Source organism: Eumetopias jubatus, unplaced genomic scaffold (genome assembly GCF_037043125.1).
Source record: "Eumetopias jubatus isolate StellerSeaLion01/CBP00866 unplaced genomic scaffold, mEumJub1_p1.0 scaffold_9, whole genome shotgun sequence".
Classification (NCBI taxonomy): domain Eukaryota; kingdom Metazoa; phylum Chordata; class Mammalia; order Carnivora; family Otariidae; genus Eumetopias; species Eumetopias jubatus.
In genome coordinates this window covers 317,397-340,425 of record NW_028274815.1, presented here as the reverse complement: position 1 = coordinate 340,425, position 23,029 = coordinate 317,397, and the positions used below count along the sequence as shown (strand labels likewise).

General features: G+C 45.5%; 1 protein-coding gene across 1 annotated transcript; it reads left to right on the top strand.

Annotated features, from left to right (window-relative positions):
• Nucleotides 1-15,695: 15,695 nt before the first annotated feature.
• Nucleotides 15,696-20,355, top strand: ALKAL2 (ALK and LTK ligand 2). The gene is made up of 4 exons (XM_028099541.2): nt 15,696-15,948; nt 17,315-17,368; nt 17,452-17,532; nt 20,291-20,355. Exons 1-4 carry the CDS (start codon nt 15,696-15,698, stop codon nt 20,353-20,355), a joined length of 453 nt encoding a protein of 150 aa, XP_027955342.1.
• The last annotated feature ends 2,674 nt before the right edge of the window (nt 20,356-23,029 follow it).

Sequence of the window (23,029 nt, the reverse complement as noted above, 5' to 3'; positions counted from 1 at the left end):
TGCAGTAAACTGGGAAGTATAGCAACGCCTCATGCCTAGACCAGTGAGTACCATCATGCTCCCCAGGGAATCACTTCGCTTCATCAAACCCATGGAATTATAGCAAGACAACTATTAGCTTAAAGTAATTAATGCACTTTTCATTTTATTATTTTGATATTTTTATGGAATTATTTAAGGAGACGTTTTAGCCTCTAGTAGAGGAAAATCTTTTACATCAAAGACATATTCTTCAATCAAATGGTCAATCTCATTCAACATGGATTTCCAATCAGACTCTGAGTGACTGCCTGCCAAGGAAAAATACTGATCTCTGGATAAGCAAGAAGCTTTCAGTAGAAACCCTTAGGCAAAATAAAGGAGCTGTGTTTTATTTAAAAATGTACTAAAGATTCAGGAGTTTATACTAGAGAGAGCAACAGAGAGAGAGCCAGAGCCAGAGAGCAAAAGAGCTGTATCTGCCTCTCAGTTTATATGAAATGTGTCAAAACAATCAGGGACTCTCCAAACTATTTAGGAGGCAAGTAGAGCAGGAAGGAGAATCCTGATTTATTCTATATAAACACAAGTTGTGTTTTTCTTTTACAGTGAAAAGCAAAAAGAAATACTGTATCATACTGTACTTTTAGATATATTATTAGTGAAAGTTAGCCATTCACATAGCACAATAACTGTTTATCTGTTAAAAAAAAAAAAAAAGGATTCAGGAAGGGAAAAATGCTAAGCAGGGGGATGGCTGGCTATAAAACCCCAGACTGAAGCCTCATGGCCAGCAGAAAGACTGAAATTGAATGCTAATTAAAGCTCCATCTAACAGGGAGGATAAATTAATAGAGTGGTTACCATAGCAACAAAGGGAGTCTAAGGGATCAGAGTACCCTGCTTTAAAAACAGGTAACATCATGGTTGAAATACTTGTTGAATAAATTTATCTTGACAATTCACAGCACAGATTCTCACCTGATCACTTACTCTGTCTGGGTAGGACTGGGCCACACAGGACCAAAGCATTTTTCATAAATTACACTAAGAAATAAACTAAAATAAAATACCAAATACATGTAAGACAGATTAATTTTTGTTGGCCAACAATGGGCACTGAGATTTCCCAGGCAACCTCAGCTTGAAAATTCATTCATTTCACTGAATGTCAGTGACAACTGACCTCCAGTAAGCATGGGGGCCTTGGGCAAATTTGCTCATGAGGCTGGGTCCCCAGAGCCCCAGTGAGGCCAGGGACAGCTCATCCAGAGTGGCTTGGGGTGTCACCTTTGCCTTGTGCGACTTCCATGGGAGGCACGGCCCCTCATCCATCTTTTATGCATTTGGTCCCCCAGGAACACCGTTAACTCAGATATCCAATTCTTGTTCTTTTTATAAAATAAGCCTATTTACACAGTTACCTTTAAAAATTAGCAAAAGAAACTATGGAGCCTAGTGGAAGGGGTACAGAAGCACACATCAAATGCCTTGAATCTTGGCCTCGATTCTGCTACTTAATAAGGTGTGTGATCTTAAGAAACTTAACCTCTCCGAATAAAGCCTGCAAAGGGAGGGCATGAGAATAGATCAGTAATTTTCAACTTTTATGAAGCAGTGAAACTTCTAAATTTTTGCTAAGTGTAAAATTAAGCAGAAGCCCAATTTAAAAATGAAAGCAGAGTTGTTCTAAATTAAGCAAGGGTTAGGGACCTAATATCAGAAGATGCAGACTTCCCTGTAAATCATGGAGCTCCTTGGAGCACTTGAAACATGGGCACTAGTTCAATGCTACATTCTATGATTGATCAAGTCACTCAAAATCAAGAGTAACAAAGGAAGATTTTCACATGCAGACATGTCTGAAAATGGAGATGCCTCAGTTCTCGATGAAAGACATAAAAGGCAGGAGTAAACTGTCATCTATATGGGGAATAACCCAGATTCCTATTCACAGTAGCAGCCCCAGGTCACCACAGTTCATTGACGGGCAGGCAGGTTGGTTTACTGACACATTAATCTCTGATAGGGCTAAGCCTGGTTGCATGGACCAGGAAGGCCAGTGGCTGGGGAAGCGTTTTTGCATAAACAAGCATGGTTGTGCACCCACCACTCAAATAGCAAGCCCACAGCACCACCAAGGTCCCACTGGTCTTCTGCTTCTGATGTCCTGGACTTCACTTGTCCTTTAATGGCTTCAACTTGGCTTGTTCTTGGAGCATCAGAAATAATGTGTGTAGCTGCTCACAGCTGGTGTCAGTTAGTAAGAGGCACAGGAGAATATGCATGAGGCAGGTGCACCAAACAGCTTCTTTGTGACCTTCCCATAGGCTCTGCAAACTTTTCTCCCTGGGTCTGCTCCAGTGGACTCCTGATCCCTTCCTTCCAGCTTCTGGCGAGGTCCAGCCAGTGGGAAGCCCAACAGAACATCGGAAGGAAGGAGGGTTGGGTGGGTTACCGTCCCTCTGCTCCTTCCCTGTGAAGTCCCCTCAAGGTGATTTGCCTCCCACCAAAGCTCATACCCTCCTCATTGTTCTCACCTTCAGCCTTTTGGGTCTGGAGGCGGGAGAAGCCCCTGGGACTGCAATAGCCATGTGCTTTCCCTATAACCTGTCCATAACTTGGGAAATAATCATACCATCAAACTCTTCCCTCCTTATTCTAATGATGAGTAAGAGAGTAAGTAAATAGCTGCATCTAGCATAGTGTCCCCTATTGACCACCAGGCACCCGTATGCATTCCTCTTCAATACTTTACCAAATTCTCACCTGCATATGGCTTTCAGTCAAAATCCTCCTGAGGACCATACAGCTCAGCCACTCCACTAACCCATTAGCTTAAAAGATAAAACTCACCGCCCTCTCAGCATACCCAAAGTGCATTGGCAGAGGAGGAAGAAGAACAGCACTAAAGCTCACAATGAACCCCAGTCGTACAAAAGACTCTCTCCACCTGATCATGGGGAGAAAAAACCCTCAGTCTGAGGCAGCCAACCTTGTGACCATGACGAAATCTCCAAAGGAATGACAGAGGTGCTGGTCCTTCAGCCACCGACGAACCCTTGAAGCTAGCACCCTAACTTGTGTGTGTGTGGGGGGGCTGTGAACGCATGTGTGAACATATCATGACACTATGTGTGTGTGTATTTCCACAGACACTTCTAAGCTACTTTTGAGTTTTCTGTAACTTATTATAAAAATCATCTCTAAATCATTCATTCTCAACTAGGTCAGCTAGAGCCCAAACATGATATTCTCATTGGTGGTTTGACTTGTCAACCTTGAAAATAAAAAGTAGAGGCCCAGATGCAGAAGTGGGAGGGGACTGAAGGGAATAAAATGTGTATAGGGTGAAAGGTCAGGTGATACTATCTGTATTGAAGGTAAGATTAAGCTGTGTGTGTTGTGGAATTTCCAGGGGAACCAACGGAGAAGGAAAAAACAAAGAAATACTACATTTGCATTGGACAGAGGCGAGGAGAGTTGGTGAGGATCTTTACCATACCTAGAAATCAATGGACATTATTTAACATTGTCTAAGGTATTTAAAATTATGTAAGTCAGTGCTTCTAACTTTAATAGGAACAAGATCTTAGTAAAGTGCAGACTTGGAATCTCTAGGTGAGTGGGGTCGGGGGTCTGTACTTTGCATTTCTAACAGTTCCCAGAGGGTGCCAAGCTTGCCCATGATTTTGGGGAAGCAAGGTCCCAAATGGCCTCACTAGCAGTTGGCAGCCGCCACCACAAGCAGGAGTGGAATTTAAGAGGTGAGCAGTCCCTAAGCCCCATGCAGAAGGTAAACAGCATCAGGGTGTGTGTGTGTGTGTGTGTGTGTGTGTGTGTGTGTGTGTGTTGGTTTAGATCTCTTCGAGACTCGTTTATTTGATCTGATATAAATCAACATTTTTGGGGAAGAACAGTATATGCATAGAGAACGTGTACATAATGTAGAAGTAGTCTCTCCTTTAGAAAAGATTTTATAGAAAGTGATGACGATGATGATGGGAAGGATACATCTTTCTTGAGCAACATAAAATAGTTACAGTAGACTTCTACATATTTTTCCAAAACCTCTTGCCCTCACTCCCCAAAATCCTAGCTCTAGTTTAGCTAGAGTCTGCTTGGTGGTAATGAGGGTTGGAAATGCAGGATTCCACAGCAATAAACACAACATCGTTGTTCATCTACAAATATCACAATGTTCTTATGCAGCTTTATTATAACTTTAATATTAGTTTTAAAATAACTATTATAAAAATGAAAATAAATAATCAAAATAATTCTAAAATATCCACAAATATTTTAAATTCCATCTCTACAGTGACATAAATTTAAATTTACCAAAAATGAAGGAAAAAAATGAATTTTCCTTATGAAGTGCTTATTTGCTTTAAATACAAATTAACCACAGATTCTTTAAATAACAAACATCCTTAGCATCTTTAAGATTCATTTCAACTTAAATTTCACCCATATTCTCAGGAATATACATTAGTAATTACAAGCATATTCTTGGGGTCAGCTCTGCAAAAATACTTTTAAAAAATTGAGCCAGTCATTCAGATGGAATTTCTGCAGATGCCAAACATTTGGAAGCATCTGAATGATTGATTCCATTTTTTATTTTTCATCTAAATGTTTTTGCCTTTTGTAGAGTAGATATTGCTATAGTATATCTCAGTTTATCAAAATTAAATGCATTTTAAAAGATGGAGGAAATTATAATTACCAACCCCCTACATATGGGACTATTCTTTCACAAACCTGCTAAATGTAAGGGTTCAAATAAAAGTCAAAAATGTAAAGAGCTCTTTTACTTCTTGTACATACAAATTATATTAGAAAACAGCTGGTCCCAGTGAAAGCTTTGGGATTGATTTAAATTTATATCCACTATATTCCATCACTCTGTGATTTCAGCGTGTTGACAATAAAAATGGAATTTCTTCATATTGTGATGTGTCCATGAAACTCCTTGTTAGAAATGTTCATCAGGACTTGAGTAATAACACAGTCATAGGAAGTAAGAACTGCCAACCACTTTAGCATCTATCTGTTAATTTTAGCAAAAAAGATCCTTTGAAACTGTGTATTGCTAACACTTCAACTAGAAATGCCTTTAAAATGATACCAATCTATTCCAGAAATGACTATTTCAATCCAGACCTTCATTAGATTGGTTATATCCTCATTAACATCATGGTTATTGATAACATTTGATAACATTTAGTAAGAGCCCTATCTGAAGAACATCAAATATCCAAGATTCTGAATAATGAAAGCTGTACTTACTTTCTGCTATATTTTTTTGGATTTTATTTTATAATATAAATACAATATAATATCAATTATTAAAATGTGCAAGGCAGAGGGTGCCTGGGTGGCTCAGTCAATTGGCGTCTGACTCTTGATTTCAGCTCAGGTCAGATTGAGTCCTGCATCAGGCTCTGTGCTGGGCATGGAATCTGCTTAAGATTCTCTCTCTCCCTCCATGCCCCCCTTCTCTATCCCTCTCAAAAAAAAAAAAAAAAAGAAAAAGAAGAAAGAAAGAAAGAAAAAATAAAACGTGCAAGGCAGTTAAAATATATTTTGATCTTAGTAAAGTCATAGCAATTTAAGGACACAAAAATAAAGTGCCCTTTTTAAAGATGGGATCTCTTCTCAAACTCAAGTGTTCCTACTCTGGGGAAAAAATAATCACCCATTGCCATCTGCCAAAATCCTGCTGTACAAGCTATTGTTTAAATTTTTGCCGAAACACTGTTAGAATAGGCCCTTTTTATCCCTACTCAGATGTCTTTTAATGGGTGCTTTTGTAAATATGTACTAGTGGTTACATGTGAAGTAACAACAATATAACACATTGTATTATATACATAAGAGCAAGAGTCATAATCACAACATTCAGTTTTTCAGTAATCCTCAAAAATAAAGGAAAATCTGGACAACCAATGAAGGCACATCATGTGTCCACAGCAGGATGAGGGTGAAAACCTATTGGCCTTTAGACTCCTTTAGATCTTTAAAGCCTTTGAAAAGGATCCATTACAGACATTGTAATTGCCATATGACTTTGGTCATTTGTTTATAGACGGGGGGGGGGGAAATCCATGTACCAAATGGATCTTTTCTGAATACCTGAAGGTAAGCTAAGTTGTGCCACAGCACATCAGTTACAAAGATTTCAAATCCACACAAGGACATGAGTTCTAAGAACTCAAGACAGCTCCTTCTCTCCTCATGTCCTCTCCGACACCCAGATGTTGCCAGTGTGCCGTGTTTGCACAGCAGTACCCTCCCCCTCCGTACTCCGCTCTCCATCCCTGAACAACTACAATCCAGCTCAGCACACGTGCACTGCCCCCTCCCTGGGCTCACCAACAGGCAGCACCATGGAGTCTCAGAGGCAGAAACCCTCCCTCTACGGCCCGCACATCCCGGAGCGCGACTCTACAGCCCGCACAGCCAGGAGCGCGACTCTACGGCCCGCACATCCCGGAGCGCGACTCTACGGCCCGCACAGCCAGGAGCGCGACTCTACGGCCCGCACAGCCAGGAGCGCGACTCTACGGCCCGCACATCCCGGAGCGCGACTCTACGGCCCGCACATCCCGGAGCGCGACTCTACGGCCCGCACAGCCAGGAGCGCGACTCTACGGCCCGCACATCCCGGAGCGCGACTCTACGGCCCGCACAGCCAGGAGCGCGACTCTACGGCCCGCACATCCCGGAGCGCGACTCTACGGCCCGCACAGCCAGGAGCGCGACTCTACGGCCCGCACATCCCGGAGCGCGACTCTACGGCCCGCACATCCCGGAGCGCGACTCTACGGCCCGCACAGCCAGGAGCGCGACTCTACGGCCCGCACAGCCAGGAGCGCGACTCTACGGCCCGCACAGCCCGGAGCGCGACTCTACGGCCCGCACATCCCGGAGCGCGACTCTACGGCCCGCACAGCCAGGAGCGCGACTCTACGGCCCGCACATCCCGGAGCGCGACTCTACGGCCCGCACAGCCCGGAGCGCGACTCTACGGCCCGCACAGCCCGGAGCGCGACTCTACGGCCCGCACAGCCCGGAGCGCGACTCTACGGCCCGCACAGCCAGGAGCGCGACTCTACGGCCCGCACAGCCAGGAGCGCGACTCTACGGCCCGCACATCCCGGAGCGCGACTCTACGGCCCGCACAGCCAGGAGCGCGACTCTACGGCCCGCACAGCCAGGAGCGCGACTCTACGGCCCGCACATCCCGGAGCGCGACTCTACGGCCCGCACAGCCAGGAGCGCGACTCTACGGCCCGCACAGCCAGGAGCGCGACTCTACGGCCCGCACAGCCAGGAGCGCGACTCTACGGCCCGCACATCCCGGAGCGCGACTCTACGGCCCGCACAGCCAGGAGCGCGACTCTACGGCCCGCACAGCCAGGAGCGCGACTCTACGGCCCGCACAGCCCGGAGCGCGACTCTACGGCCCGCACATCCCGGAGCGCGACTCTACGGCCCGCACATCCCGGAGCGCGACTCTACGGCCCGCACAGCCAGGAGCGCGACTCTACGGCCCGCACAGCCCGGAGCGCGACTCTACGGCCCGCACAGCCAGGAGCGCGACTCTACAGCCCGCACAGCCCGGAGCGCGACTCTACAGCCCGCACAGCCCGGAGCGCGACTCTACGGCCCGCACAGCCAGGAGCGCGAACAGTGGCAGCTGAACGTGTGAGTGAATCAAGGGTTCCCAGCATGAATTCTCCGCTCCTTGGTGGAAGATAGAACGGTTTCTGTTTGATGCCCGTTGAAACTCTAAGTTCTGTCAGAACCAGGAATCGGCCTGTTTTGGATGGGTGCTGAGTATCCCGAATCCCCTTTGTCTATTGGATTACACTAGAACAATGGCCAAAATATCAGAAGAAGCATGAGTGTCATAGTCAGATGTCTCCGTGATTATAAGTAAGGGTGAGCTGAGCAAACTATAGATCTCTCTTATGAATTCATACCCCTAGCCAAACGTACTCATATATTATCTTCACTTGTGTGTTGCCTCACATTCTAGCAGCAGCCCTCTCACTGGGGTGAGCCCTTCCTTACTCGGGTGAGACCTCCCTCACTGGGGTGAGCCCTCCTTCACTGGGGTGAACCCTCTTACTGGGGTGAACCCTCTTACTGGGGTGAACCCTCACTGGGGTGAGCCTCACTCACTGGGGTGAACCCTCACTCATGGTGTAAGCCCTCATATGCACCTCTGAGCCCTCACACTGGTGTGAACCCCCACTCATTGGTGTAAGTCCTCACTCACTGGGGTGAGCCTTCCCTCACTGGTGTGAGACCTCCCTCATTGGGGTAAACCCTCCCTCACTGGGGTGAACCCTCACTCACTGAGGTGAACCCTCACTCATGGTGTGAGCCCTCACATACACCTCTGAGCCCTCACGCTGGTGTGAACCCCCACTCACTGGTATAAGTCCTCACTTATTGGGATGAGCCCTCACTTACCAGCAGGAACCCTCCCACACTGGCATAAATCATCACTCACTGATGTGAGTTCTTACTCACTGGAGTGAGTCTTCATTCAGTGCTCTAAGATCTCACTGCTCTGATCGCTGGGTATGTGGATACTTAATAATTTAGAATATTTTAGTCCCCTTTCTAACTACAGATTTTCTATGTAGCTTTGAATGAGTTACAAAATCATGCTGCCCCAGAAACTCTATAGGATATAGATAATGCTCCTTTTTATGAAATATAGTAAGAATTTATGAAATACAGAAGAAAGACTTTATGAGAGTATACACTATGAAAGATTTAGTAATAGTTAAAATTTTTCAATCAGTTTTTTTAACACACTGTACTAAAAGGTTAGCACACATTATTGTATTTAATATTCACAAAGCCCCTGAGGTAATACTACTAAGTCATTTCCTTTCTGGGCATAAAGAAACTGGGCTCAGAGACACTGCCTTGCCCAAGTTCAAAGGCCAGTGAGTGGAAATAAGACCTCTAGCCAATGTCTGTGATCCACAGCCACGTTCATGTTCACTCTATATGCTGCTTTTCTGAAAGGAAGCGGGCACCAGTAACACTGTCTCTCCAAAGTATGTCCATCCCCCCCATACAATTTTTTCTTCCTAAACAGACTCACTGGCTCTGAGGTTCCCACCTGGACTCTGCATATGTATTTCCCTCTGTCTAGGATACTCTGCCTCATCCCAACAAGACAACCCCCATCACTACAAATATCACTTTTGCTACAGAGTCTAGACTACCTGTAACTATCTTCTGAGACAGCTCCAACTGGATGTCATCTTTTGGTACTAACAATGTATCAGTCATATCTTTACTGTATGATCATATACCTTATAAAGGGATAATCCACGCTCAAATTATCTTTGTAATTCTACAAACATTGGTTTTCAAAAAAGAAGTACCCAATAAATATTTAAGTAATGCTTTATGAGCATCTGTCAGTAAAAATACATAAAAATAGTATGCTTATTCATTTTTTCAAAATTATTTACTTTGTATATACAATGTTCCCTACATGATACTAACCATTGGTGATATAATGATAAACAAGAGGCAGCTCCTAATTACAAAAATATGGTAGTCCAATGGAGGACACAGAAAAGTAAACCGGGATATGTTCAGAAACTAAACTGAATCAGTGAGGTTGGTGCCATGATAGGAAGAAGCGTGGAATGCAAGGCATAGGGAGATCAGGAGGCATTTCCACAAGATCTGGTGTCTAAGATGAAATAGGATGAGTTACTCAATGAAAGACAGCACTGCAATCCTGCCTCTCTGTCTTGGACACAGCACCTTGCCTACAGCCTCTCCTACATGGGAATCATCTGCTGTACATGCTTCTCCCTAACCCTAACTGGCAGGAGATGGGCCAGTGTCTCAGACTCTTGGCCAGGGGTTAGAAATTGTTTCTTCCTACATTGCTTAACAGAAAAGAAAATATCATAACAGGTATTCGTTTCTGAAGAAAGCATATTTCTCTTAGTCACACTGATTTGACCCTTCCTGTATTCTTGCTGAGGGCCCTCAGCTGACTAGTGGAGTGCAGGCAGAGGTGACACAGGCCGCCTCCCCCAGCCTTGGCTCTTACAGCTTCCCTCTCAGACCAGAGGCAGAGGACCCAGCGTGGACCTCCAGGTTCTTAGAAAGGGCAGAGCTGGGGAGCCTGAGGGGCTCAGTCGGTTAAGTGACCAACTCTTGGTTTCAGCTCAGGTCATGCTCTCAGGGTCCTGAGATCGAGGCCCCATGATGGGCTCCCTGCTCAGCAGGGAGTCTGCTTCTCCCTCTCCCTTTGCCCCTCCCCCCCACTCATGTTCTCTCTGTCTCTCTCTCAAATCAATAATTTAAAAAATCTAAACAAAAACAAAACAAAACCTGTGATATTGGAGCCTTAAGAGGCAGGCAAGTGTCGCTAAGCTTTAAGGCCTCTTCTCTAGCTGGATTTCAAAACTAAACCAGTTCCAGGGAACAAAGTGAAGTCCATGCTCCCTTTAAGCCTACCCATTAATAGTCCTCTTTCTCTTGGCTACGGGGTAAGAAAACTGAGCAGGAGTAAATCAGTCATGTTACAGAGCATCTCAAGCCTTCATACATAGCCTTTGGCTCATATCTCTCCTGGACTTGCACTGCAGTGTGGTTTTGCAGATGCAAAAGCATGTATCAAAAAATGAAAAGGAGGTGGATGACCTATATATCCTTACAATAATGTGCTTCCTCTACATAAGAGAGAAAGAATTTGGTAGAAGGCTGTATTTCATTCATCTGGAATAAACTGCTAGAGAGCATGCACACATTATTACTCATAAGAGATTACATTGTTTACATTTACACCAGAAAGATTGGTCCTGTTAGAAATCTTGTCTTCCTAAATGCTTTATATACTTTCTAGTACATTCCCAGTGTACTAATAATATATCGACAGCAACAATAACAGAACTGATGAAAGTTAAATATTAAGTGATATTTCTTTATAGCACATAAAGTTATCCTTTATGAAAGGTAATAGTTTTTCTCTCTAATAGGATCTTAGTTAGATTGTTAAATAATCAACGTAATGGTTAAACTAATATAATAATTCATTTAAAAACATGTAGTTAATATATATCTATTTTAGAAGTGTTTGAAGGTAGTCAATAGTCATCTCAAATAAAATTTATACCTTTTCAGGAAGAGAGAAAAATTGTAATTGAAACTTTGGAACTTTATACTATTTATAAATTAAAAAAATAACTTGCCCATCTTACAACATAGATCTACAACAAAAGTGGGTTAAACACAATTTTCCCCTCTCTTGTTAGTTTTCTTTCTATGATCTAACATAGTTTTCTCAAAAAGGAAACAAAACTAAATCAAATCTAGCAAAAGTTACTTTGGCCAATAATGCTTAAAATATAACTGTTACTATCTTATCTCTTTTGGACCCTTCATAGTAGAAAGTTGTTCACTTACAAAGGAGGGAATTAAATTATTTAAGATGAATAGATCACCTCTTCTTGCATGAAAACAGATGATGAAACTCATAGTGACTCTTCTAGTGAATTATCTTCAGCTCTTTGTAGGAATACTGCATTTTTTGTTTTCTGACTTTTTTGGTAACAATCAGAATTATACAGCTTCAGACTTCAGAGACCATCCAGTTCAACCACCCCATTTTATTGGAAAGAAGTGGAGAGCCTAAGCCATTTGTCAAATATAACTTTATATTTTCACCTAAGCCAGTTTACATACTTTGCTTTGCCTTAACCAGCACAGACAATTAATTTAGCCAATCAGAATGTTTCTGGTGATTGGAGAACTCCAAGAGGTTCTTCCTGACAATACCATAAATTGAGCAGCTCAGTAGAGATTATAATTCAGTGCACTTTTTTATTTAGTTGAGAAAGTCTGTAAAAATGGTTTATACAGAATGAGTGGCTCCTGGAATCATTTCAGTACAGAGCTTTGCAAAAATGAATGAATTAAAACATGATGGTCTGATCCCTAACTGCCAGATCTCATGAAACCAAACACCAACCAAGCACCAGTTTTTTTGCTGTTGTTTACGCATGTAAGTATCTGATGAGTTGGGCTAAAGTATTGTCATATACAACTGGGTGGTAGAATAGAGTCATTCAAAAAATCCATTTGTCTGTCCCATTAAAAACCACAAAAGAAAAAAGGACAATATTAATTAGTAGCAAGGCTTCCTTGGTTGGTAGAATTTGGGGAGGGGGGGGAATAGTCCTAATTGGTACTTTTTAGAAAAACCTAAACTTAAAAGATTAATTTTTTTTATTTTTAATTGAAGTATAGTTGACATATAATATTAGTTTCAGGTGTATAACATAGTGATTTAATATGGCATACATTAGAAAATGTTCACCATAAGTGTAGTTACTGTCACCATACAAATTATCACAATATGATTGACTGCATTTCCTACGTTGTACTTTTCATACCTGTGACTTACTTATTTTACAACAGGAACGCTGTACCTCTTAATCCTCTTCATTGATTTCATCTGATTTTGTAAAATAGTATTTAAAACGAGACTCTTTGTAAACTTAAAATAATATATGATTAGGCTAAATTCTTGTTTTCTTTTTTTACTATAGCGATATTTATTTTTTTCCAAAAGCAGTTTTACACCAAAATGTTTTACAACAGAAGCTTCATGTGCTCCTTCTATTGGGTGGAAAGGAAGCTCCTCCACCCCGGGGCCTCTGCTGAGTGCCCACAGAGGGAAGCTTTTGTCACTAGGCGGCGCTTCTGCAACAGAAGCTCACCCCTCCTTCAAGGGAAGCGGAAAAAGGAAAAAAAAATCCTACTTTATCTGCCTAAGAACTGTTTGATAAGAATTTTCCCTTTTCTTTTTTTTTTTTTTGAGGATATCTTAACAGAAATATTCACATCTTAGTCATATTGTCTGCCAAAAGAAGTGCTCACTGAGAAATATAACCATTTCCTTTTAAAGAGAGCAGAGTATAAACATCCCCCCAAAAGGTGTGTGGGGGGTGGGATTTAGATGATCGCAGTTTAGTATCTTCTGTCTCTATTCTATTTACCCCAGCCTCACTTTGACAAACACTTTGTTTTCCTGAGGAAACAGAATTAGTGAAGGGAGACAGAGACAGAGACAGAGAGAGACACAGAGACAGAGAGACACAGAGAAACACAGAGACAGAGAGACATCAGAAAGAGAGAGAAACAGAGACAGAGACACAGAGCAGAGGCAGAGCAGAGACAGAGAGACTGAGACAGAGCCTGAGACAGAGACACAGAGACAGAGCAGAGACAGAGACACAGAGCAGAGACAGAGAGACTGAGACAGAGCCTGAGACAGAGAGACACAGAGACAGAGCATATAGACAGAGACACGGAGCAGAGACAGAGCAGACACAGAGAGACACAGAGACAGAGCAGAGACAGAGACACAGAGCAGAGACAGAGAGACACAGAGGCAGAGCAGAGACAGAGACACGGAGCAGAGACAGAACAGACACAGAGAGACACAGAGACAGAGCAGACACAGAGACACAGAGCAGAGACAGAGAGACTGAGACAGAGCCTGAGACAGAGAGACACAGACGAAGAGATGCACAGAGAGAGCTCCGCCCTGGGGGTTCCCGCCCCTGCGACCTTCAGGCCTGGCTCGGGGTCCGCGCCACGTGCCCGCAGCGCCTCTGCCCGGGGGGCCCTGGGTGCTGGTCCCGTTAAGGGTGGAGGCTTTTAATTCCTGCGCGCACCCCTCCTTCTGCTACCGTACTGAGAACGCCTTCCCCGGTCAGACCGCTGACTTGGAGGGTGTCCAGCGCTTGCCCAGAAAGCGCCAATAAAATGGGAAAGCGCGCATTGATTGATAATACATTTTACAAGAAAAAAAATTTACAGGCGATAAACTGTTGAAGCCTCACAAATGTGCCTGCCTGTATTCAAAGAACCAAAACTTTCGGAACGACTAGGCCTGGAGGGAGGTGCCCCAGGAGGTCTCCTGCGGGCGTTTCTGAGGAAGGGGAGCGAGCGACCAGCCCCCAGAGCCGGGAGCGCGGGCCGCGCGGGCCCCTGCGGGAGGGGCTGCGGTTCGTCCTTCCGCGTGGGGTGGGGGGGATGCGTGTTGAGGAGGGGCTCCCACGTGTCCTGCCAGGTCACTGTGTACATCCCGAGGTTACTAGAGCGTTGCCTGTGTCCCACACTGAACCCAGGCCCCTGCCCTGGGGGCTGCCCGGCCTCAGGGACCTGGCCTCCTGCTGCAGGCCGTGGGGCGGTGCAGACCTCTTGGGGTCCTGAGAGTGGCCCCCAGCCACGCCGAAAGATTCCTCCAAAAAGGATAGACTCTAATTGACTTATTAAATGTCGAGGCAATCAGGCAGCTCATTTTTTAATAGCCCAAGATCTACATTTAGACAAAAACAGATCTGAGTTCCTGGTAAAGGCGTTTCTTCTCATCCTGTCACAGTGACAGGAACGGAGGGAAACAGACTGAGGGAGAGAAGGGGGAGGGGAAGACGAAGGGGAGGGAGGCGAGGGACGGGAGGGGGAGGAGATGACGGAGGAGGAGATGGGGGAGGGGAGGGGATGGGGCAGAGGGAGAGGGAGCGGGGGAGAGGGGGAGACAGACGGGGGCAGGGAGAGATGGGAGGAGATGGGGGGGGTGTCTGACGAAGATCCGCACAGGGGTACGAACACTTGAGCGGCTTCTAATTAAAGCCCCGCGCGGAGCCCTCGGGGACCGGCCTGACGTCGGCGGGCGCAGGGATAAGAAGCGGCCGCGGTCGGAGCGCAGCCCAGGCAGCCGCGCGTCCAGCGCTCCGAGCGGCCGAGCCACCGCGTCTCCATCCCCGCGCGTCCTGTGCGCTCCGCACGCCGGGTCGCCGCGGGGCATGGAGTAGCGGGGCGCGCGGCGGCTCCGGAACGCGGGAACAGACACCGGGACAGAAGCCTAAGGACGCGCGCGGCTCCGGGACACCGGGGCAGGTAATCTGGCCGGGCTCCGACGCGCAGGTGGCCCCGCGGGCGGCGCCGGGCAGGTGTGGGCCGGGCACCCTCCCCTCCCCGAGGGCCGCGGGTTTCTAAAACCTGGCACTGCGGGCGGCTGGAGCGAGGGTCCTGGGGCGGGAGGCCTTTTGGGGACACCCGGCCGGGAGGAGGGGGCGACCACCACACAAAGGCGTTGCTGCAAACTTGAGCGCAGCCGCTCGGGCGGGGCGCGCGGCCCCCACTCACCCGAGAGCGCAACGGTGCCCTGTTGGGAAGCGATAGGTCCGCGGGCAGGACAGTCCTTGCGTCTTCCAGCCTTCCTGGACGGGTGGGTGCGCGCCCGCCCGGCAGGCGCAGTAGACGCCGCAGCGCCGCTTGGCTTTAAAGGTTAAGAAAGTTGTGCCGGTGCCGTGCGCTGCGAAGTGCAGGCGGATATGCCATGGCTCGGAAAGTTGGGAGGGCCGCCGCGGGGGCGGGACGCGGGCGCGAGGAGGCGCGCTGAGGAGGGCGGCGGCGCCCGAGCCTATGCCCCGGGCATCACCCTAGCGGGGCCTCCGCGGGTCCCGGGGACACCGCGTCGCAGCCTCCGCCGCCGGCCCCTCATCGGCCGGGGGTTGCGAGGGGCCGCGGTCTCAGCTGAAGAGCCTGTCCTCTCCGCCGCCACCACCCGCCGACTTTCATTCCCGGTTTCCCCCACACCCTTTCCCTCCAGTGAGCCGAGCTCCCTCCGGCCGAGCAAGCGCACGATGCGCGGGCCTGGGCGCCCCCTCCTCCTGGGGCTGCTGCTCGTGCTGGGGGCGGCGGGGCCCGGGGTCGCCGAGCCCCGGGAGGCGGCCAACAGACAGACCCTGCTGCGGCTGATCGTGGAGATCCTCCAGGAGCTCAAGAAGTACCATTCGGGCGAGTCGAAGAGACTGCAACTCTTGGGCCAGCACGACTACACTCTGGGCCGCAGGGAGGTCTCGGACTACCCGGTTTATCCCGAGGAGCAGAGAGTGGGTGAGTGCCCTTGCCTCGGGCTTGCGGACCGAGTGACCTGCCTCCGAGGCTTCTCTGGGTGTGTGCAGTGTAGTGGGAACCACCAGCATGTTTGCGTATCCGTCAAGTCTCAGGAGACACCGGAACTCGTGTGTGCTTGGAAATTGAGAAATCATATCTATTTTAACAAGATAAAACCATTTCGATCTTTTGAAAAAAACTAGATTTTTTTTTTAAGAAGAAAATAGGAGGTCGGTAAGTGATGATGCCTCGCGTATAACTACCCCTACTCCATTTCTAAGACACGTGAGTTATTACCTAGGTTGGGAGCTTTGGCACAGAACTGTCATCTGTTATTTAGGAAATGGAAATATTTTCAGCAAAGCACTTTCAACGGAGACAGAAATGTTTCAGGGCCACCCCCCTCCCCTTACCCCCCTCTGCCAATGGCAGAGCCTTCCCAGAGTGGGTGCCCCATGGGAAATTTCCAAAGAAAGCATGCAAGCTTTTAATGCTTTCATGACACAATTGGGTCAAATGTGATAAGGTCAATTTCATACAGACTGACATTCAGGAGATGCGTAAGCCTTGCAAGTGAAGAAGATTCGTAGGAAATGTTCCCTCCTCAGATGAGGAGTATTTGTGGTGAAACAAAGTGCGACCACATGCAATCATAGCAAAAGTCATTCTCCAAAACAAGTGAGTGAAAAATGGTTACAGGTGACTGTAAAAAAGCAAAAACAACACCTGGATCAGAAAGAATGTCAGTGGGAACACTACTATTCCCAAGTAAAAACTGAGAGCTGTCTTTCCCTGGGAATTTTACTTTAATCTTATTACCCAGGTAAACGTCTGTTTCCATGCATTTACACCAGCCTTCATAACAGGTGGTTTTGAAGGCATTTAATCCTTTTTCTAAATATATACCTAGAAAAAAAGTTTTTTAACATTTTTTTTTTGCTTGAAGGATTGGGTTTTCATTCTAGAACTCTCAGAGCTTGTGGTATTCCGTTACCAAGCTGTCCAAAATGAAAATGTCTAAAAGTGATTTATGTATCAGAAGCTGTCCACACACACACACACACAACTCTTCCCCCTTATATAACTTTATCGTCACTGTCTTTATACTAGTGGCAGAGACAAGACAAATAATATTAAAGCTTTGTGAATAGCTAATACTTTATCTGAAGAAAAATGTGATCCTGATTACAAGTCTTCACATTACGTCATGTACAACCATCATGTACAACCAATCTGTTTTATTTAGCGCAATGTAACATGGCTTATGAAGAGTTTCCAATAACTTTCTTCCACATTCACTGAGAACACGTAGAAACAAATGCTTCTTTCAAGCAATGCAATAATTAGCCTCTTTCCCTTCAAACAGAAATTGTTCCTCGAGATCTAAGGATGAAGGACAAGTTTCTAAAACATCTTACAGGTAAGTGTCCTCATTCCTTCACCTGTGCCCAGTTCCTGGCATCCTGCAAGTCCTCACAATCTGCTTCTTCTTCCATGTTCCAGGTCCTCTTTATTTCAGTCCAAAGTGCAGCAAACACTTTCACAGACTTTACCACAACACCAGAGACTGCACCATCCCTGCATGTGAGTGACAGCATCCTCATTGCTTTTGAAAGACCAGCACATGTTGATGTTTCTCATGTCCTTCCACCCTCCTCCTAAATCTCCTCTTTGCTAAAATATATTCCCTCTTAACTGTGGAGTTAAGGGTTAGGGTGACCAGACCATAGAAGGTGACGGCATTCTGTAGCACCTAGTGCCAAACGGAAAATTATTTCCATTCACTAGAATTAATCAGCTCTTGGAATGGGCTGAACTCTTCCATTCACATTCTTGTTTTGTTTATGGATTCTGGCATGAAGTCTGTATTTGTATCTACTCAATAGGACAAACTTCAAGAGTGAGTTGCTAAAATGACTCCCGTGGAGTAGGATGCTCTGGAGTAGAAAGGATCTGTGGACCTGGGCCACTCCACCCTAACTAGATGCTGCTCTTCACTCATGCGGAAATGCAGAGTTCCCCTCTCAGTCTAGCTCTCAGCTATAGCATTCTGATTGTCTATCTGTAACAAAATGTATCTTATCCCCCCAAAAGTGGTTGCTGGTGCTCGTCACAAAACATGTAATGATGACAAGTGACTTACTAGCTAGAGTGACATCAGTTAGACCCCTAAACCAATTTTTCTTGTAGGGACTATAGCTTTCATTTCACTTGAGGCTCACAGGAGGAAAGTGGTGCAGACACACCAGGTGTCTTACTAGCGGCTTTCAGACACTCTAGAAAATCCACACTATCCAGGCCAGACTTTCCTGCCCTGCCTTCAAAAAATGAAAAGTAAAAAAATAAGCCATTTCATATGAAGTGGAAGTTTTTCTGCTCAGGCAGCAAAGTTGCCCCAAATAATTGCAGCTACCATGTGCGGAGCTCCTTGTCCAGGTGCATTGACCAAGGTGGCCAGTAAGACCGGGAGCATCACCTTCTGCAGGGAGCTGGGGTGCTGGGCGCTAAGGCCCTCAGGCTCTCACCACTGCTCAGGGCTCAGCCACGGCAAGTGGCACATGTGTCCCACAGAGCTCGGATTATTTTTCAAGCACTGCTTTGGTCCACCCTCTGGTCCATGCCCTATGAACCTGGCATGTCCCTCTCCCACTTCCTTCCTCTGAAATGGAATCGCCTTCTGTTTGAGAGTTATTCATTATTCCAGGGGCCAGAGAACATTTTTATTGTTTAAATGTGTCTATATTTTTAAATGCCATCTTCCAGTAATAGGATCACAGATTCTAAATTTGAAAGTGATCTTTCGGGTCTAATGTTTTCATATGTGTATGAGGAAACAAACATGCTTAAATTCCTTGTGCCCTGACACACAGACAGCACACACTCGACTCTGCAACCCCTTCCCCAGGACACCGTATGTGCCCGCAGTCACTGCCTCCTTTCACTCAGAGTAACTCAGCTACGTGCCACCCAGATCCCTGCTCACCCATCATGGGAGGTAGCCATCAGGGTCTATCACAGCTCCCCTCAGGCCTGGGAGACGTGGAAGCCCACGGGTGTGTGCACTGGGTAAGCGGCTACTTACACTTTACCCATATGGAGGTGGGTGGAGAGCCAAAGCTGGGCCACTTCTGTGTTGCTTTAGGCTGTTGTGAAAGAAAACTAGAATCCTGGGAGGTCAGGAGTGAAAGGAACCAGAGTTTTCTTACTCAAAGTGTGGTCCCAAGGGCAGCTCTTCAGAAGAGCAGAACTCTGAAGTCTCCAAGACTCCACCTTCAAAGACCCCCATATTATGTCAGGGTTGAACATGCAGCTTGGGTGGGATGGTGGTCAACTTCACTGTCTCTAGATGTGCTACAGATTGAAGTATTTGCCTTAAACTCACACAACACTGCACCCACACATACTCTATCTAGGAAAACTGCATCCTAAAATATTTGGTGCAACTGGGGAAAAGGGAAAAAAATGCCAGGAATCCAGATGACCCAGCTTCCAGCTGTTAGGCCATTTTTTTTCCTTTGAACACAAATTATGATGTCGTCTAAATATTTAAGAGCTGCATTTTTAGGAGTATGATTAGCTGCTTGTCTGACATACTGTGCAAACTCATTGTTGTCAGTTTACTCATTCAGAATTTCAGTTAAGAGCATGAATTCTTCCATTTTTAAGTAGGATTTTGAGACTCTTGAGAAGTAAACTTTAGTAATTTATAAACTGCTGTGGCTTTCCACAGAACTTCAAACTAAGTAAATTCCTTTATGGTTATGATCACCAAACCCCACTTGTTTTCTCTGAGGTAGCACCTATGGAATATAATTAGGTGAGATATCAAGGAAAATCCATCAGTACTCAGAAATTAGCTTACTGCTTCCTTTCACCATCCAACCCAGGTCTTTCTGCTCTGTTACTTGTTGACCCACTTTCTTTAAATCTTTATGCAGAGGGTTTTGTGTATGATCAACCCAAGTGGGGATCCAGCCTGCATGTGCCCTGAAAGTTAAGTCACACAGGGCACGGGAGACTGTCTGCTAGGGAACAAAACCAAAGTCATTTCGATGAGCATGAAGAGCCACTGGGAAAAGAAAATGGGCAGGAGATCCTGCATCTGCCCCTCCCTGCACAGCCTCCAGTCCCATTATTTATCTTTTGCCATGTGAAATGAAAGCCCCTCAAATACCATAAATCATTAAGTCAACAACTTAGAGCCCATGATTTCAGATGACGGTCTCCCCATCATTTCCAGGGAATTCAGATTAAAGAAATAAATGGCTGTAGCAGTTGATATTAAAAAATATTTAAGGAGTTGATGTCACTGACAAGGGTCCACGATTTATTTTCCCTACAGACTACAAAAGATGTGCCAGGCTGCTTACCCGGCTGGCTGTCAGTCCAATGTGCATGGAGGGATAAGGTAAGCTGACCCCAGATTCACTGGTACACCCACCAAAGACCCAAATCCCGTTTGGGACATGAAAAATTCATGGGAGTCCAGAAATACTCATTCTTTGGCTAAAGTAGCCTTCCTCTGAGGTTGACATAACACTAAAATATCTACAAATATTGGCTATCAATAAAAGGTACCCCTGCCAGTCTGCACACAGTGCCCCAGGCAGCTGCTGTGAATTATTCCTATGAGGACTCCCTTGGCAGAGTGTGTGTTAATTTGAAACACAACCCATTAGTGGACTAATTTCAGCACATGACTTAGTGCATAAATTAGGATACATATCTAAAACCATGCCTGTTCACTTTTAGGCTTTCACTCATTCATTTACACTCATAAATGAGTATATGACTAACCATATCCATGCAACTTTTATAGACGTATCTGGCAAATGTTTGAGTTGGAATCTATCATTATGCCAGGAAGCTTATAAGGAACAGCTAAGAATAGCTATTCTATGTTTCTATCAGCTATTTTTCCAGAGCCTCCAATGGTAAAATATAAAGGCACATGGAGAGTTTATGAACTAAATTTTTAGCCTTGGCCTCTTGAGGGCTGATGTCCAACACCAACTATCCACCATACTGATGGCTGAAAGGTTTTGTTTTCCTGACACCAATGCCATGGATTTCGGTCACAAAACGGTAATTTCCTAATTGTATATTTACAGTGTGTCTTGTGTGTGATGGACACTGCCAGAGGCCAAGTTTACCCCCACATATAAGACATGCTTCAGGTCCTCAATGGTTGTTCCCAATTACCTGCTGTGTGCACAGTGGTTTCCCTGTTTGTCTCGTGTGTGTGGATGCAGGAGTCGTGTTCTTTCACACAGACATGCTTGCTGGGGGAAAGCCTGTGCTGATAAAGGTCTAGACGGTGCCAAGGGGGCTGAGCCAAACCCCCGCAGCCATCTGACCACGCAAGCAAAGCCATGTCATCGTCAGCACCGGCTTCTCCCCGGCGTTAAGTCTCACCGATAATGAGAGAAACAACATGTGGTTTAGTGGAGGATTATGAAGCCACATCCTTGCAGGTTCACAGAAACTTGTTCGGCACTTTTTATGTGGGGGAAGTAAAAGCATGGCTTTTAGCGCCAAAGCTGAGAAATGCCATTCACTAACCTGACCTCCACTCCACTGCCCATCTGAGTCCACTGCCAAATGGCACACAGAAAAGACTTCTTTTTGAAGCAGTGGATGGATTCTCAGAAGTCTCTCAAGGTGATACGCTAGGGGAGATGGGAATGTTATTTTATTAAGCATTCCTTCATAGTTAAAACACCACTATTTCCAGAGATGAACCAGGCACATCCTCGGAAGACAACTTCCGTTTACTTACAGGAGGGAAGACCAAATGCCCTGTGGTCCTCTCCACTGAAACAACTACTCAGGCTACACACTCCATCTCTTTAACTAACCTCCAGCCAAAGAGAAACTAGATTCCCAGCTACTCTCCCTCACAGAGACACACTGGAGACCTCTCACACACCACTTCGTTACCCAGACCTGCAGTTCAGTTCAGTTAGAAGCCTGAGCTCTGGAATATATTTCCAAAGAAATGGAGTTTTGAGTAACAAGTGTCTAGTTCAGTCCACAAAATGCAGCTTAAGTTTAGCAACCCTGGAGCTTACCATTATTTTTAAAATTAATGAACAGTGTACCAATTGGTCGGGTACACTGCAGGGAGTGCTAGAAAAAAGGGTTTATTTTTGGTTTTTAGTTTCGCAAATGCTCGTGCAGATGGAGGCTTAAGGGCCAATGAGCGGTTTCTCAGGACTGCCAGGCTGTCAATCACTGTGGCCTAAATTAGAGGACTTGACATCACACATCAGGACCATAGGCTGGTCTTCAGACTTCAGTGAGCATTCAGTTGTACCAGTGATGGTTTCCATTCCTTTAGCACAGTAGGCCTGTAACAACTGTAGAACTTGGTTATTTCCACAATAAAATAGATTACACTTTTTGGAACATAGAGATATACACATGCAGACTGTGATCCCTTGTGTTCTCAAACAAATTGTTACATCATTTGATGTATACTCCTAGAATTGATAATAAAGTGTGACTTTCTATGAAACCAAATGTGTTTTTCAGCAGTGAGCAGAGCTGCAAAGGACCAACAGCCCACGAACCATGAGAAGTGCCTTGGAAATCAACAGGGAACAGAACCTGCTACCTTCACGAACACGTCCCCTTGTGAACAAGAGATTTATTTTTGCAGACTGACTCTTCCATAAACCCTTTAACTTGAGTTTTGTATGTTGTTGACACTGTTGGCAGATACATATTCAGTTAATCAGCGTACCTGACGGTAACACTTGCCATTCACGATTTTGGGGGAAAAGGCGAATGCTCCACATTTGATGCGTAGTGCTATAAAATTACAGACAAAGCTATTTCATTCTCCTGATTAGGTGAAATCTCAAAGAGTATTTCTTTAGAAACATAAATAGAATCTGCAACTATATTTTCATATAGCATATGGTATGATTTAATATTTTTGTTACTCTTACAATTAAATTCCCAGAGCATTATTTGGAACTACATGGAAGAAAAAAAACAAAAAAAAAACTTGTCATGTTTTGGAGACAGTGGAGTATAAGTCTGTGAACATATCCAGGCTAATTTCATTTGTTCTTTC